Source organism: Geospiza fortis, unplaced genomic scaffold (genome assembly GCF_000277835.1).
Source record: "Geospiza fortis unplaced genomic scaffold, GeoFor_1.0 scaffold396, whole genome shotgun sequence".
In the NCBI taxonomy this organism is placed as follows: domain Eukaryota; kingdom Metazoa; phylum Chordata; class Aves; order Passeriformes; family Thraupidae; genus Geospiza; species Geospiza fortis.
Genome location: NW_005054345.1, coordinates 4650824 through 4668853, shown reverse-complemented (window position 1 = coordinate 4668853; position 18030 = coordinate 4650824). Strand labels below are relative to the sequence as shown.

General features: G+C 40.3%; 1 protein-coding gene across 1 annotated transcript in view; it reads right to left on the bottom strand.

Annotated features, from left to right (window-relative positions):
• PATJ (PATJ crumbs cell polarity complex component) overlaps window positions 1-18030 on the bottom strand; it is a 130677-nt gene that overhangs the window by 104066 nt on the left and 8581 nt on the right. Inside the window, exons 7-14 of the mRNA XM_014307834.2 lie at window positions 17260-17472; window positions 14507-14609; window positions 13645-13733; window positions 12296-12434; window positions 11863-11997; window positions 7471-7547; window positions 5087-5143; window positions 3534-3668 (exon numbers count right to left, since the gene is read on the bottom strand). Coding sequence (XP_014163309.1) covers window positions 3534-3668; window positions 5087-5143; window positions 7471-7547; window positions 11863-11997; window positions 12296-12434; window positions 13645-13733; window positions 14507-14609; window positions 17260-17472 — 948 coding nt within the window. The remainder of the gene's footprint in view (window positions 1-3533; window positions 3669-5086; window positions 5144-7470; window positions 7548-11862; window positions 11998-12295; window positions 12435-13644; window positions 13734-14506; window positions 14610-17259; window positions 17473-18030) is intronic.

Here is an 18030-nt window from a genome sequence, read left to right as displayed (position 1 = left end):
TGGCACAGCTTGCACAGTTTTATTAACATATGCTTCTGAAGAATATACACATTATTGTAAAACTGCATTTCCAAGATCTCATTACTACTGACTGCTGCATCATGTCTCTCTAGCTTCTTCGAACTTCTTTTCTGCTCACTGCTTTTCCAAGCCTAAACCTTTCCTAGAATTCTTAATTCTTTCTCACCTCTTTCTTTGCTGGGGGTCTTTTGTCAGTGCTAGGCTCATGTATTTGAATTTAAAAAGATAAAAGAATTAATTTTCCCACAATATTTTAAGGAAACACAGGTTCTGAGCTCCGATCAAAAAACTGAAGTCAGAACTATCACAACTAGTTAACGGTTTGGCTCAATGACCAAATTTTTGGTCAAAACCACCAATCATTAACGTGTTTTCCAACCTTAATGATTCTCTGATTCTAACTTTGCCAATTTAAAACGTAACAAAGTGACTGAAACTAAAACAGATCCTACAGAAAACAGGTGAGAACGTTTGTACAGTGAGAAAGAAACCAATTACAGCAAGCAATTAAACAGAAAGGCCTGACAAGGGTCAAGCTTACTATACCATAAACTCAAGATTGTGAGTGATAGCAGATCATTGTTAATGGATGCTCTATTTCACAGACTTAGAAAAATTAAAAAAAATAGAGAAATAGAGAGATAAGATAGATAAATAAGACAGATAGAGATAAGATGATAAGATAGAATAGATAGATTAGATAGATAGATTAGATAGATAGATAAGATAGATAGATAGATAGATAGATAGATAGATAGATAGATAGATAGATAGATCGATAGATAGATAGATAGATAGACAGACAGACAGATAGATACTGGTGCTTTAAAAAGGGGATACTGCAGCTGCACTTTTTTTTGTAGCTGTCCCATCCCTGGAAATGTCCAAGGCCAGGCTGGACAGGACTTGGAGCAACCTGGGATAGTGGAAGGTGTCCCAGGGGTGGGATTGGATGGGCTTCAATGTCCCTTCCAACCCAAACTATTCTGTCACTCTGTGACTCTACTTCTGCAGGAAAAGAAGAGGGATTCATCCTCTTTTACCTCTTTTATAACTTTTATATCCTGAGGGTTCCTCTCTGCACTAAGGGGTGTCCCTAAATAGGAGGACAGCAGGATGCCAGCAGGTGCCATAAATCACCAATGTTAACCAGCACTGCAGCCCCAAAAGAGCAGGGCTTTAACCCAATTACTGCTGTGGACTCAATCCCAACACCTTGTGTCCTCCAGGGATTTCTCTCAGGCTGCTTCAAGCCTCTCTCGTGACCAAATGTCCACAGGGCTGGAGCGCAGCCTCTAGTTTGGGAATCCAGCCCCTCATCCAAGCCATTCCCCAGCAGGAACCAAGGCACAGCAAGTGCCTTGGATTACCTTCAGCCCTTCCCTCCATACCCACACTGCAAAGGAACCCACACCTGATCCAAGAAAACAGCATGGAAACGTTCACCAGACATGGACACACCTTTGTACCTGTGCACTTGAGGCAGAGCCTCTCCATAAACCTCCCACATCTCCCTTCAATCTTATTCAAGGCTCCAGAACAATCCCACTTTAGCCAACATCTGCTTCCTCATCACTTCTATTTTTCCCCCCACTTTGTGCTTTTTGCAGTGTAAATACAGGTTGGACTGCTGGGAAACACAGAGCTCTTCTCCCACTCTACATCCCAGCCAAGCAGAAAGACTGAGAGTGGTGGAACTGGCCTCCACCACGGTAAGACAAACTGCTCTGGGCTTCTTGTGCAAGAATTACAGCAAGTGCTGAGCTATCAGCCTCGTCCATTAGTTAATTATTTAAGCAGAAGGATCCACACGTAAGGATTTTTTAATGCTTGGAGAGTGGCGGCGTGGTGGAAAGCTCCCAGCACTTCTCAGCATCCCGTGATGGATGGGGAAGAGCTGCTGTGCACCCCCCAGCAGACCTGGGGACTCCCATTTCTCCTCCTGCAGCTGCCAGAAATCAGCCTCTGAGCAGGCAAGGTGCCCTACACCCACTCATTCAGCACATCAGCCCTCAAACAGCAGGGAAAACGCACAACAAAAGGGCACAAAAAAGCAATTTACTCCTGAAAAAGAACACAGTGGAATTATCTGAAATGAAGGGCAGGGGAGGGGTATTGTGCTGTCTGTCATAATTCAAACACATCATTAAAAATAATCAACATTCAACCTCACTGTACATTTAAAAAAAAAAAAAAAAAAGAAAATCCTTGCTGATCATATTTTAATCCCAGGCCCAGGTAAGGCTGCTTGTTTGGGGAATGGGGCTGTCACTTTTTCCACTGCAAACCCCTATTTAAGGGGATTTATAACTTGGCTGCAAAAACACAGTTTGGGCTAAACCTGGCACTTACAGCTTTAGCCCCAGAGCACATTTTTATTTTGTTGGGGTTTTTTTCCCAACTACAGAGCAGCAAAAAATTTACACTCACTAGGTCTGGGCATACCTGTGAACTTAATTCTGAGTACAGAGTAATACATAAAACTGTTAAATATACACAATTAAAGTTTCCTAAGCTACTCTACAGCACTGCATTATTGCTTTTTCTATAAATTCTTTTTTGTTTAGTGGCCAAGCAATTTAAATGACACTTCCAGCATTCCATTAATCCCTTCCTTCAGGAATCAAGGTTTCCTCCATTAAGCAATAAGAAAATGTTTTAGGTCTTAGTGATATCAGTATGAATTTTTGATGTTAGGGGGTGAAGAAGTAAAAGCAGAATAGCTGTACACCTAACAAATCAATCTTTCAGAAGGCCTAATTCTGTTTCCATTAAATGTTCTTTGCATCCACTAAAAAAAGGCTCCAATATCAAAATATTCCACAAGGAGTAAGCATGCAATAAGAAATTAATGTCTTCTCACTTGCAGGCTGATACACCAATGGACACATGTACACACACACACACACAAATAGGAATTATTTTAATTTTATAAAATAATTACTTTTCTGAGGAAATAGGTCTGGTGTGACTCTGATAACTCCAAAGCTGCCCCAATACCTCCTTATACACATTTAAACAAACTGATGTGTTTGCTCATACACACAAATATCTTTCAACACTCCACAAAAAAGTTTTATTGTGTAACTGAAACCACTGTTCCTATGACTGCTGTAAATGTTTTAGGGGTGACAAATATTCAGAAAGATTATCCACCACAAAAGCTAAAGCCAAACTGTGCAAAAGACTGAGCCACAGCACTACAAGTAATTCAACACAAATATTATCCCTGCCCTTGTAACTCTTGATACTCATGTTAAAACATTTCAGAAAAAAATACCCATGAAGTCACTGAGAGGTCACAAGAATTTTACATTTTTTCCATAAATATGGAAGGGACCAGTGAAGAAAATGAATTAATTCCAAAGCATGACTCTGTTTCCACAACTAATCTGGAATAATTCTATTGCACACACAGCAGCCAAGCTAGAACTGAAGAGAAAAAGTCTAAGAAGGCCAAACAAACAGGAAATACATAATTTTTATCTTTATTTTCTGTTTTATTTTTTTACCTCCAGAAGTTCATCCTCCAGTTGCAGAAGACCAAGAGCTGCAGCTGGGCCATCTGAAGCAATGGATGATATATAATGATGTCCATCAAAAGTGTCCAGCTCAACCCCTAATCTCAGAGTGTGGATGGGTAACAGCTGCCAAAAGATAAATATAAATATGTATTTAAGTCTAAATCTTTATCTACCAGGATAAAACAGATTTAGGACTCAGTAGCTCACCAAATGGAACCAAACCCACAGTAAGATGATTAAATGTTCACAGTGACCTCTCCTGTGTTACAGCACTACTGTCCATGACTTCACTTTGCAAACTGTTTGCACAAATAAAAACAACCAATCTGTTCCTTGGGGGAAAGGCAATTTGAACTGTATTCTCAAATAATTAAACTTAATGGGAAAAACACAGAGAGAAGTAGCACCCAAAAGGTGAGCTGTCAACAAATCACAGAATGGTTTGGGTTGGAAGGGACCTTAAACATCATCCAGTTCCCTCCCCTCTTCCATGGGGCTGGAGCAAAACAAAAATAAAATAACTAGAAATAAATAAAGGAATAAAATAAATTCCATAATTGCCCTAAAATCTCACCACAAGATCAGCTGTCTTACTCCTCTGGGAGCTACACTACTTTGAGGCAGAAAAAATATCCCTGAAGTGTCCTCTGTAAGTAGTTACTAAAACTGATATCCTTTTTTCTGCAAGGGGAAATCACTGATTTCGTGTCAGCCTTTTCCCACTGGGACTTCCTAATTTGGAATTTTTCTCTAGGGAAACTCCAACCCTCACTGCCTTAAGTCTGCTAATATCAGGAAAAGTAGAATAAAAGTGATACACTGTACAGAAAAGGCAGGAGAAATCATGGCAACGTGGGGAGAAGAGATCAGCAGAAGCTGCTCCTTCAGTTTGGACATTTGCTGGCTTTTTATTACTGGAGTTCAAACACTGACTGTCCTGCTTCCCAAAATATTCTGGATATTCAAATAAAAGGAGCAATCCATTGACCCACAGCATTCCTTCAGAGCCATGTCTGATCATGACTTTATGGCCCTTCCCCACTGAGGTGTCCCCACAAACACATAAGTGCATCACCTCTAAAAACCTCCACAATATTAACACAGGTATCTTGAAAATCTCTTGGAAGTGAAATTGATTTAAGATCTGACACTATAAATGAATTACACATCCCTTTCCCTGAGCCAGGATCACTACAGCAAAATCCTCTGTGGGACAAAAAAGTTGTTCAGCGGAGTTTCAACCTAAGCTCCATTCTGTGCAATTAAATACCCAAAAAATTTAGGGTTTATGTGCATGGCTTGAGGGTAGGTTTTTTGTTGTTTGGGGGTTTGGTAAGGAACTGTTAAAAGGTTCATTTGCCTGTGCTATGAAAAGGTATTGGATCAGTCCAGGAGATAAGCAGAATATTGGCAGCCTTTTTTTGGAAAATATAGAGCCACGAAACCACTGAATTCCTGAGCCACATCTGGAATTGTGTCTTGCCCTCCCAGGATTACTCTGCCAACATACACCAGGCAAGAAACCACCATGTAAGCCTTACCTTCGAGTACTTCTGGAGCTCTGAATCGTCTTTAAAGGGCATATCCACATTCACAACCTAAAAATTGGACATCAGAACATTTTTCAACAGCGGGACAATAAAGACTTTACCAGAACGATGAAATTCTGGCAAAAAAACCCCAACTCGTGAGTAAAATAAACTGTACTTAAACAATGTCACATTGATGCAAAATAATTTTAAACAAATGTTAGAAAAATCTTTCAGGCACAGAACATTTACAAGTAGGAATGTGGTGATTATGCACCATTAGCAGACTCCAATATTATCCTATTCCCGGAGCCCAAATGCCAATTTTAGTCAAGTTCAGTAATCCTGTGTAAGCACAAAATGCCATTATGTTTGACACAAATACCCACACGGCCTTGCCAGTCAGAATTTGAAAGTATGACAGCTTAAGTTGTTACCTCAGGCTATAGTGCAGCCATCTCCCATCCAGACTAACCCACCAACTTCTGGCTTGAAATACATAACTTTAATTACCAAATGGGAATGGAAAGTGGGTTATTTAAACCAGGGACAGGAAATCCTTTCAGTGTCTTTTTTTAAAGATTAATAAAATGACTCTGCTGACCACCAGTTTTCTTGTATTGTCTATTCTTAACAGAACAGATTTATCTGTAATATTAGAAGGTTATTTACTTCAATTTTAAATGTAATTAAGACAAAATCATAGAATGGTTTGGGTTGGAAGAGACCTTAAAGATCATTTAGTTCCAATTTATGGCCCAGGGTTGGAATCTAGGACACTGAAGTTGAATGTTTAAAGGAAAGCTGCACTTGGTTGATCTGAAAAAAAACAGCCTTGCAAAAAAAAAATCAAGTAACTTTTCTTTGAAAACTTCTAGTTTAATAAAGATTAGACTTTTCTTTTGGATTAGTTTTAAACAGGGCTTCCAGCATGCTGTTTTGCAGTACTCAGGGTGTTTTTCCAGACAGACAGAACCCATTTCATGTCCATGCATGTAACCAAATGGATTTATGACTGGCAGCTCCCCAGCCTGACACCACACGGTTCCTGCTTGAAATCTCAGCTCCTTCCATTGCACCAAAAAGGACCAGCAGCACAGAAGGCACCAGGGCCACCAACCCCTCTTTTCAAACAGCTGTTTCCTCCCAAGATAAATACTCCTGAGAGAACCCTGTAGGCACCTTTGGGGTGAGTTCGGGGGGCTGAGCGAGGATGGTGTGACACAGGGACTGGGGTGGCATCAAACTGGACATTGCTGCTCAACATAGGAGGCAGGCACAGGCAACCAGAAGCAAAAAATGACTTTCAGAATGGGATGGCAGGAGAGCTCCCTTCTATCATGGTTAACATTGTCAGTGCTGACATTTCACCAGCGGCTGGAGGAGGATTTGGAATGGCTGGATTCACCAGCTAAGCAGGATTTCATCCTCTGTGGGAAGTGTGATAGCGCTCAGGGAGGTAATAGCAGCCCCTGGAAATGTAAGGGTGGGAATACCAAGCAACTGAAGTGGGCAGCCAAACAGATTTATTGCATCATGTACATAATCTCACACGAGCTCCAGATCTTAAAGGGGCGCTAATGGAAGGAGGGGAAGCGAGTTTCTCAAGGCAATTCTTAAAGCTACTTTAAATCTCCCAGAGAGTGACTGGAACGATGGCTACTCCAAGTAGTAAAAATAAGTGTCTCTAAATCAACTGGACAAGCATTGCAAAGACAAACAGGGCATTTTCTTGGTGGTGGTGAGAATTTTTTAAGGCTTTGGGAAGAACGCTGTGCCGAGTCTTTTATCTGTACTGAAAAGCACAAGTGAATTACAATTTCCATCAACTCCTCATGACAATTCATCAAAACAATCTTTTGCTAGGCAATTATTTAATATGAAGTGAAGAAATATCTACTAGACACTGGCACCACAAAGTTACACTACTGAGAATTACTTTGTATTTTCCCAGCATGTTTGAAAATCATTCTTTCATTCTTCAGATAAAATGGTAAGATTCTTCTGAAAACGGAAGCTCTATCCCGAGCCCTTTTTATTATTCAGTGCCCAGTAAAACAAATAGATCATGAATGAAATAATAAAAATGCCATATATTTTAAGTGGCTTCTGTGATGCAGATTTAACAGGACAGCTGATTTCCTTAAATCACTGTTTCTGTCTCGTATTTGTATAACAATAATATCTATATAAACAGAATAAAATAAAAGGGCAACACATCCCCCAACTCATTATAACACACATTTCAGCTCTGATGTTACATGGAAGAAAATCTGATGTTACTGATCTGTTCCAAACACTGAACTGTTCTATAAACAGCCTGTGATGCTAAGCTCACAGATCTGTAATTTAAAGAAATAACATTCATGAATGTAGTTTATTGAAGTAAAACATACCATAACTTCGTATTCTGGTCCCAGCAGGTTTTCCCATTTGGATTTCAGCTCATGTGCTGGAGGGAGTGGGACTCTTCCTAAGTATGAAAGTGAATATTAAATTTACAAGCATATTGTACATTCAGAAGTACATTTACTTCTAAATACTCCAATAAAAATTCAGTGTAAATAAAAGATTAGAGGGAATAATCCCCAAAAGGGAAGCGCATTAAGCTGAGTCTATCAAACAGCGCAAATCAAAGATGTCTTTCTTAGGAAAACAATGCAAAATGTCAGCTCCTGTAAAAGTGTAATTTATTCAGCTGAGAGGCAGAAGAGGTGATGCTTGGTGATGAGATGTGAGTTCTGTACCATGCAGTACTGTAAATAAATCATTCTTTCAGGCTGCAAAACAAATTTCACACGACTTCATCGTTTGTTGCCGTAAAAACGCTTCCCACTCCAGGGAAACATCATCTCCCACCCAAATGAGCCCCCTTAAGAAGGAAAACACCTGACAAGATATTGCTGTTATCGAGGGGCTGTGTCAGCACAATGCAGGCACAGACTTTATTTATACATTTGGCAGGTATAAAGCCTTGTCTGCTTTAATTAGGCCAGTAAGTAACATGAGCTTTAATATAAGCTCCAGTTCTAAACCAGTCTTCCGTGGGAACTTGGCTATCTTGACATTTATATCTTTGCAGCTTTCTTACTTATGCAACCAAGGCAGTTGGTTACAGTCCTGTAAGACAATTTGACAGAGCTAGACAGCAGAAAATGACTGGCTGCCCTGTGTTTGACCTCAGCCAGAAGCTCAGCTCACATATAAAGTTCCAAGCTGGAGCAATGTGTAACTGGTAAGAATCAAGCTCTACAGCAAATTCCATCCAGCAGCAACAGCAGCAGCATCTGGGGGCTGAATTACTAAAAACTAGGAGGTTTTTTTCCCCCCCGAATGACTTCAGTAGTTTGTCAGATGTCTAGACAAGGCACAGACCACTCAGTGTTGCTGCTGCATTGCCCTGAAATTCAGAATGTAAAGCACAACTCAGGCTCTGAACACAACCAGTGAGTAAAATACTCACTGGGGGAGTTGTGAGGACACCACGAGGTGCTCAGAGCCCAGCAAGAGCAAAACCCTGCACAAATGGCATTGTCAGGCTGCTTCTGCTTTCAGCACCTTTGCAGACTGCAAAGATAGAGCTCTGCAATACAATCCTCATTACACACTTCTGTAACTTTGAAGTTTTCCACTCAATAAAAAGAAAGATTGGAGTTTACTTCTACGACAACACAGCCCACCCCTGTTCTCTCCAGCTCACTTTCAGCCATGCCAGACAGGCAAATTCTGTCTGATCTGCACTGAGAAACCACACTGCTCAGAGCTAAAAACTGAGGTGTCACTTGGAAATACCCAGAGGATTTTCAACCTACAGGCTCAAGCAGACACAGGTATCTGAGAATTCCAGCAATCCTGATAACTATTTTCTGCTACCAAAATGATGCCCCACCAAGATTAAAAATTCGGGTTTGTAAATACAGCCCACAGTTGTCTCTGAAATAAATCATCTCCTTAAAAAATAATGGGAAGACAAATTGTCCTAAAATTCTCAACTGCTAGTTAAGGTTTTTTAACTTCATTAAAAATTAAAGTTTCTAATGTGTGACTTATGATCAAGCACACTGTCTTTACTTCTGAACTGTATCAAAACCAGAACACCAGTGCATTCTTCTGCTCCTTCCTTCTGCAGAAAAACAGAGGGACAGAAATTCCTGAGTCTCTTTTTCTGCTATTACAGAGTTACAACAGTGTGAACACACAGCACCTAAGCACCTGAAATCCACTGTGCAGCCAAATATAGATTTCAAGGTTCACCAGGAGTAATGAATCTCAGGGTCAAGCTCAAAGTTCAGTTCAGCAACTGTAAGCTGTGCTCAGCTGGTTGAATACAGATTTTTTTGTATTTCCAAAACACATTACCAAAATCTGCAAGTTGTTCAGAGCAGGTGCTGATGCACGTCTCCATTTGAAGTTTTCCCCTTTCTTTCTTTCAAATACACTTTGAAGTCTCTGCTTGTGACTTCCTTAGGACTGTGGAAATGTGGGCTGAAGGGATTTGGATTGAATATATTCAATTCCAGTGGCATCACTCAATTCACTTACAATGTTCCTTTTTCCCCCAACAGCTTTTTCCACATGGCAGCTAATAGGAAATTTCTTTCTAGTCTCTCATCCAGCTGAATTCCTCATGACCTAACATATGTACCATGTCTTCTATAATGTGCAAGGCCTCAGAAATGAAAACACTTCCAGGGACAGCTTTCATTAGCAACAACTTTTCAGCATATTTAGCCTGTCCTTCTGCCTGCGCTTCCAGGCAGTTTCTCATTTCTAATTAGCAAGCATAAAGCAGAAACCACAACCCTATTGTAAAAATCATCTTTTCTGGTCAAAATTGTCAGCTTCATCACAACTGGGATCTTTTTTTCTCGCAGCTTCCTCCTGCTCTCACAAAGTTACTGCACAAGGGTGCTTTTCATTAAAGCCCTTCCTTTAGCTGCCCTGCTGCTGGGGCTTTTTCCCCAGGCATCTCTTAAGCTCCTGACTGCCAGCATTGTCCCTCTGGGATCTGAGTACTCCTGCAAGGCAGGATGGAGCAGTTCTGCCCAGCCTGCAGGCTTGCAGAGGCTGCAGCTGTTAAATTCATTGCCTGCACTCTGCTAGCTCTGAGTTTCAGGCCTCATGCACGTTGCAGCCCAAGCCCTGCTGCCTTTGTACCAGAACTGCTTCAGCATGGCTTTGCCTGGCCAGAATTACTACTTAATACCTCCCCAGGAAACACAATTTAATAAGAATTTCACACAACTGGGCTTAAAGGGAAGTAATACGCGTTTTATAAAACATACCTTTCACATTAAACTTCTAAAAGCATTTCCAGAGTTTAGTCAGAGCCTTAAATTAGCAGTATTTACTTTAGCACCATTATAATGAAGTGCCCATCACCACATCCAAAATAAGCACCTATCTTTGGAATTTAAACCTGGCCATTAAATTCTGTTCCAAGGTGAAATCTCATACATCGTATTTCTGCAGGAGTAAAATATGCATACAAGTCCCACAGTAAAAAAAAAAAAAATGGGTGACACAGGACAGACAAAGTGCTGCTCTTTTCCAGCCTCTGTCATAGCAAAACAATGCTTGAGAACCTCAACTCTCAGCTACTCAACCACCTCTGTTCTGGCTTCCTATTTCTGGGAACACGCAAAAGTCACAACAAAGGATGTCTGGTTACAAGGCTTGGACAGAAAAGTAAAACAGAATGGAATATAGGAACTGCTACATTTCTCTCGTTTCCAGGTTGTCTTTAATACTGACAGATCTTCAACAATCACAGCAGAATTGCTATTCATTGACAGCCGTAATTTAGAATCCTCTATTACATCTACATGTCTCAGAAACTACAAGGCATAAGGATAATTTATGCTGACTTTAACACAAGCTGTATAAATTCACCCAGAATTCCTGTAGAGGAGCCCAGAAATCTGTGGGGGAATGGAAGGTTCTGGAAAGACCTCCAGCTTTGGTTCCAAAGTCAGCCAAAACCCAGAGCAGCCCATGCCTTTGTGACCTGCCCCTGTGCCCGAATGCCATTTGTTCAAAAAATGCCTTTTCTGAACTCCAGCTATTGGGTCTTTAGACCCAAGACATGAGTTCTGACGAAGCTACTGCAGTGCCAAGAGAGGAAACTGCAGCATGTTCAGAGATGATGGAAACCAGGAGAATATTATGAAGATACTCTGCAGGAACCTTAAGATGTGTGAGGGCAAGAAGACCACAGAAACATTAGGGCAGGAAAAGATCTCTAAGATTATTGAAGATGGGTGTGACTGAGGTAACACTGACCAGGAAATAAATATGAACTCCCTGCAGGCCCATCTCCTGGTGCTGCTCACCCAGCAGGCCCTGGCAGCAGAGGAGGATGATAAATAAAGTTTCTCCCAGGAGAAAACTGCACACCGCAGGTCATCAGTGCAGGACCACAAAGAGGAATCACTGAGCTGGAGGCTTTCAGCTCTGCAGAGTTAATGAGAGTCATTCCTGAGTACCAAAAGAGCTGCACCTCCACTGACTCTAACCTTAAAAAATCCCTCCCTAAACAAAGGGGACCACTGCTGAGAGCAAAAGGGCAGATTTTATGCAAGAAAGAAGATCAGAGAATTACAAACCCTGAGATATCTCAGAACCCACTCTTAGCAGACCTGTGGACTATGGGAAGAGTTGGTTAGATCCAAGAGGTAGATCTTTACTTCAGAAACATGTTTTAAGCCAATGCATCAGTGTTTAAAATGGATTTACTATGGTCGCCTTTAACCAGACCCAGAAGAGGCACTGCAAGGTGCCCTATCTACCTGCTTGATGCAGACTCTGCTGCTTTCCATTGTGAAGATTATCCTTCTGTTCTTGTTTTCCCTCACTCCTAGTGGCCACACTAATTTCAGGCCCCGCAGCTCCAGGGGTCACAAAGACTGGAACAAATGGCTGCACTGTAAAAACAGATGAAAAAACCCCAAATCATATGCTGCAAAATAAAGGAAGTAGTAACACTACCTCCCTAATTCCTTCTTTTTTTTTTTTGGTGGGGTGGCTACACAGAAGATTTGCACTGAATTTTCCTGAATCTCTCATTTTAGTTTCTTTCCATTCTTCCGTTAAGCATCTTCATTTTCTACAGTGCACCATTAAAAAAACTGAGGATCATGTGGTATCCGGTCCTGAACTGTTAAATGAGGTAACTGTAAACTGAGTGAAAAATAAAATCAGTGGCTAGAAAAACAGAATTACCTCTCCCTGAAGGTGTTCCTGAGGAAATAGCAAAGGAAGGTCTCCTTCTAAGCAAGGTGAGACGTACAGTCTGCCCCGTGTTCCGCAGTGCCTCCACCACTTCTTGGTTGGTAAAACCCTGTATGTTGACTCCATCAACCTGAAACAAGAAAATTGGAGCAAATAACAGTAATTGTGCTGCATTCTCAGGCTGTGTTGTGGAGTATCACAGGCTGTAAGCAACAGCCACGTTATTTAGTGCAGGAATTACAGGGTTACTCTCCCAAGACAGCAATATTTGCAAAACAATCTCATTAAATCTGTTACATTTCACTGATGAGAATTTATACCCAAAATGCATTCTAAGAGGAAACACAACAGTAATTTCTTCTTTCTGTTTTCGTGGGGACAACCACAAAACAGAATTTACTAATCTGATACAAGCATGCACAGATTTTTCCTTAATTTTTTTTCCTTACTAAAACCAGCTTGACAAGGACTGTCGATGAAGGTTCCAAGCAGAGTATCCAACCTGGAACTCTGCTCAGTTCATTATCACTGCTGGTTTTCTCACGGATTTCTAACATGCCCCACACAAGCCTCTACAAACAACTGTTTGTATAATCCCCCATAAACAGCCCAATTCTTACATTACCAGATATTTTAATTTGCACCCAAAATACTCTGTTCAGCTCACTGCCAGATCATGCACCAATAGGGCCTTTCCTGTAGATAAAAGGTTATATTAATTTTTGCTCCCACAGAGGAGAAGCTGACTTTGGAAGGTCTGGCACGGCACACATTTTAAAAGTAATTTAAAATCATATCTCTATAAATATTATCTCTTAAAACAAAAATTGGCTATTATTCAATTCACTGTTATTCAATGGTTTTTCCATTTTTCTACACATAAAGCTTGGGCTTTTAAACCTAAATTGTGACCATTAACATTTTGATTGTATCCACACTCCAGAGCCATTAAGGAACACAAACAATGTGCCACATCTTGCAGAATCTTAACAATCCTCGAGTCCCATTCAATTCAAGTAGAAGTTAATGCTGCTCATCTTTACTGCAGGCCAAAAGCCAAGATTCTCCACTCTGAAACACTTTAATCCAAATGCTTGCCTCTTTCACAGTTAACTACTATTTACTATTTCTTTGAATATAAAATAATACTTTAACCACAGCAAGCCAAAGCTCATTTCTGTCACAAGTCTACCTAAACAAACACGAACCTCCAAATTATTTCTTCTGCAAAGCAGAGGAGGTTTAATTAATTTTATAAAGTCTTTACCATGTTGTTCTTTTAACAAAGATGTGAAATGTATTAGCTCTACAGCAATATATTAGCAGAGTATTCTACTTACAGCAACAATTTTGTCATGAACATGAATTTGCCCATTGTGGTCAGCAGCACTCCCAGGTATTATACTTTTCACAAAAATCCCTGAAGGTTCTGTTGGAGGGGAAGAGAAACAAGTCACTGCATTAACCTAATTTGCTTATTTCCTTATTAAGACTCTTAATTCCAGCCTTTTTCACACACTTCCTTCTGCCCATAAAGTGATGATTCTGTAAACCATCACCATCTGCACGTTACCACTCCCACAGCCTGACACAAAACTGAGGATTTCTGGTGGAAAAAAAAACCCAGCACTGACACAACCACCTGTACACTGACCTCGAATATTTTCCTTAAAATGGCTCACAAAAGGCCACCTCCTCCATGGATTCATCCTTGTGCTTACCCAGGCTTTAAACCACAATCACTTAAATCCATGCTGCGTTTGATTTCAATAGGACTAACTAAGCTAAAAGTAAAGTATGTGCTTAAGGACTTTGATCAGGACTTCAATCATCTTACAGCTAAAGAATTTAGTACTTTAAATCTTAATGAAAAAGGATTTTTCTTTTTTAAAAAAAGAAAAGAGAAGAGAAACATGGAAATCAGAAAAGCTGTCCTTTGTCATGTTTGCGGTTCGATTATTAATTCTAACTCCCAATGAGAACAAGGAAATAAAAACAAAGAAAAAAAATTTAAAAACCCCTGAAACACTAACACTTCCCTTTCACAAACTCCCATTTAATACAAGATGCTGATCTGTAATTCCAGTGAATTTCATGTCTCCACGCCCTAGCACAGGCAGGAGCCATTCATTTTCCCCGTGGTCAATAAAGGGTATTTGAGAAGCCCCTGTCCAACATTTTCCTAAATCCTGTACAACTCACCTAGATCACATGTGCCAGCATATCCAACAATTGTTATTCCCAGGCTTTGCCCATTCTTTTTTATAAGTTCAACATCATAGGTATCAAAAAAGTTGTCATTATCCTATAAATAAAGCACAAGTTAGTAAAAAATTCTCATGATTTCCCAGTGCCATTACAATATTGCAGGTTAATTAAGACCTTCAGAAGTGAGAAGTGATTTTATTTTTCCTTTTGTTTAAATGCAATGTAAATTCATTTGTAAAGTCCCTACAAAGCTGGTCCTGGAATGTCTGTGCAACTCCCCTGTGAGCAGTAAAAATCAGAACTGCAAGGCAAGAGTTCAAACAGGGAACAGTAAAGACACTGGTGAGACCAAAAGAGAAAAACAATCAAGCACATAAATCTGGGATTGCAAGGGATAAATTGAAATACATAGAGTTGTTTTCTTTCTGTAATCAGATACAGAGCAATGAGATCAAAAAGAAGATGATGAGAGTAAGGTCTGTTAAAATGATGAAATCAAGAGGGATCCTGTCCCTGCCAACAGCAAAAAAAAGGGACTGGGAAAATGGAAAACATTTCATAAGGGAGTGAAAAAAGAGAGGTTCAATCAAATGCTTGCCAAGCATCAGCTTTGGAAGGAGCCATATGAAAAGCAGCCATACCTATTTCACTTCTCAATGGAAGGGAAATCGATGGGCACTATCTCCTTATCACACACACCTCCCTCCACCAGCAAAGTCATTAAGCTCATTAAATGCCTTCCAACCCCCTTGCTCCATAAGAGGCTGATGGAGATGAAGATAAGTTTGGGTGCTGTCACGTATCTACAGTAAACAAGCCCAGAGCAGCACCTGGAATGGAGCTGTGGCCTTGAGAGCCTGGCTGTTTTCACCATCAAAAAGCTCCTCAGAGCCACTGCTCTGGCTACAAACATTTCTCTCTAAGTGACACTCCTGCTAGCATGCAAAATAATTGAAATGAAGTCCAGAAAAACCAAAGTGCAAAGTCCTAAATACAGTCAGCACAAGCTGGCTGCACTCTGCTGTCACTATTTTGGACAGTACAGATAATAAGATTGTTTTCTTGTGCCCACACACAGAAGTGGTTTCAGTTAATTCTCTACCACAGGAAATTCAAAGAAAATTAAATATGAATATAAACCTGAAAATAACTAACCACCTATTAAAAATATCTTTCTGCTGGTTTGCAAAAAAGAGAAAAGGAAAATATTTTCCATTCCAAAGCTCACAGCTAGTGAAAGTACTCATAAACCAGAGAAAAACCAGATTACAGGGATAAGTTCCATTATAAATCTGACACAAATTGAACTGGGGATCATTGAAATCATCACTAAATTAATAAATACATTCAGATTAACAACTAATTCTGTCTTTGCGAATTTCTCTGGGCACCAGGAAGAGGAGTTTCTTCAGAGCTACACATCAAGGCACTATTTAGTTCAGAAAATGATTTTTCCCCTCTCTAAACTGCATGGCAGGAATACGAAGGACACTGAAAAGACACGAGGAAGGAATCATAGAAAGGCTGCAGCATTTACAGTGCTCAGGGCTGATCAGTGGCAACAGGAAGAGAGAAAAACAGTATTTTGTAGAGGAAACAAAACCACGACCACTACAAAAATATAAATTTATTTATTTTGCCCCTAATATGGGCCCTGGAAAATATGATCCAGTCAGGAAAGAAGGGCCTCATAACAATGCTGATTCCCTTGGAGAGCCTCTTGTCAAATATTAGATCAGTAGATCAGCCCTCCCATCTCCTGGACACTGCATTTCCTGCTGCACTGATCCCTCCTGGGGAGAAAAGGAGCTCGAGAAGGACCCAAAATCCTTGACTGACACAGCCACAGCATTTTCCCAGGGGTGTAAAACACAAATCTGCCTTTGCAGTGACTGTGCCCAGTGAGCAAAGGGGTGAGTTCGGAGCAAAGAGACTCCTACTCTGACCTTTAAAAACAGTGCTTCAAAAAAAAAAAAAAAAACCAAATTAAAAAAAACCAACCTTGCTCTCTCCACTGATATTCAAGAAACTAAACAAGAAAGAAAAGGCTACTCAGATTCTACACCTAAATCTAAGCAGCACAGTAGCAGCAGATGGTACACAAGCACAGCTTTGTTTATGTTTCGAGACCTACTGTACACTTAGTGTAGCATTTGTTGATTTTAATTACTCAAAACTGAAAAGAATGACTTCAAAAACAAGAGACTTTGATATGACCATGATAAGATTTGCTAAAACAAGTTTCAAAATTTTTAGATATATTTCCTATCACAGGCAGTAGCGTAGACTATGAAAACATTACACTTATGTTTCATAAAAAGATGATTGTGCTGAATAATTCTGGTGTGGCTCTCTGGATTTCAGACTCAGGGAAATTCACAGTCCAGCTCTAAATCCACTTACAAATGATTGATTAGAAAAAATGTAACGAGCTAAGAAGAAGAACTAAAAGTACCACTTATCGATAATGTTTATGGTCTTGGTAATTAAATCAGCCACTCTGAAATAAATTCTGTAAAGCTGGTCATTCCAATCCCAAGATTATAGGTATTAATAAGATAGAGGAAAAAGGGGGAAATTATAGAAGGCAGGGCTGTAATAATGACCACTTAAACACAAGCATATATCTGGAAACTCAAGAGAGGAGAAGCACTTTAGGGCTCAAGAACTCTCTGTTCTCTCCTTCCTTTCTGATCACAAGCCACAAACACACTTAAAAATGTCCCAAGGAAGCAGCAGATACTCACATTTCCATTTGGAAGGGAAGGCAATGTGCTGACTGGCCAGCTCAGGGGAGCTGGTGGAGCCTCCATGAATTCACACTTGGGGTCCCTTGCCACGATCATCCTGACAGAATTCCCACAGTTCCTGAGCACCTGGGCAACCTGCTCACTGGTCATGCCCTGCACGTTGGTCCCTCCAATCTGCAAGATGTGGTCTCCTGTCTGCAGCCTCCCGTCCTTCAAAGGCAAATCAAATGGCAAAAAGTGTTTCCAGTCCATCCACAAAGTATCTGTTCCATCACAAAACTGAAACTGTGCAGGGGCATCCTCACGGCCATGAGAACCAATGTGAGAAAATGCCAGGAAAAATGACCACCATGGCAACATTTTAAATAACTCAAGGACTCGTTTGCACAGCTATGTGCTGTTTTTCCCACTGTTTTGCTCATTTAGGAGAAAGCAGGCAGCAACAATGTTTTATAATCTCACAGATTGTTGTGTGTTTTGTTTCATAGAACACTCCTCATCAGGTAGGAGTTAGAATATAAGCACAGCATTTTAATTTAGGAGTTTTTTACAGAGTTCTTCCCTCATACTTCTATATTTTTGGTCTGGCAATTTGTTTTTTCTCATGTGACCAGCTCCAACTTCAGTGAGTAAATCCACTGAAGGTAACAAGACTCCACACAATCCATTTTTACCTGATAATTATGATTCATGACCTACATCATCATTCCCATCACAAGCAGGAACTTCTAGCACCAAATTCTCAGCTGGTATTGATCAGCACAGCTC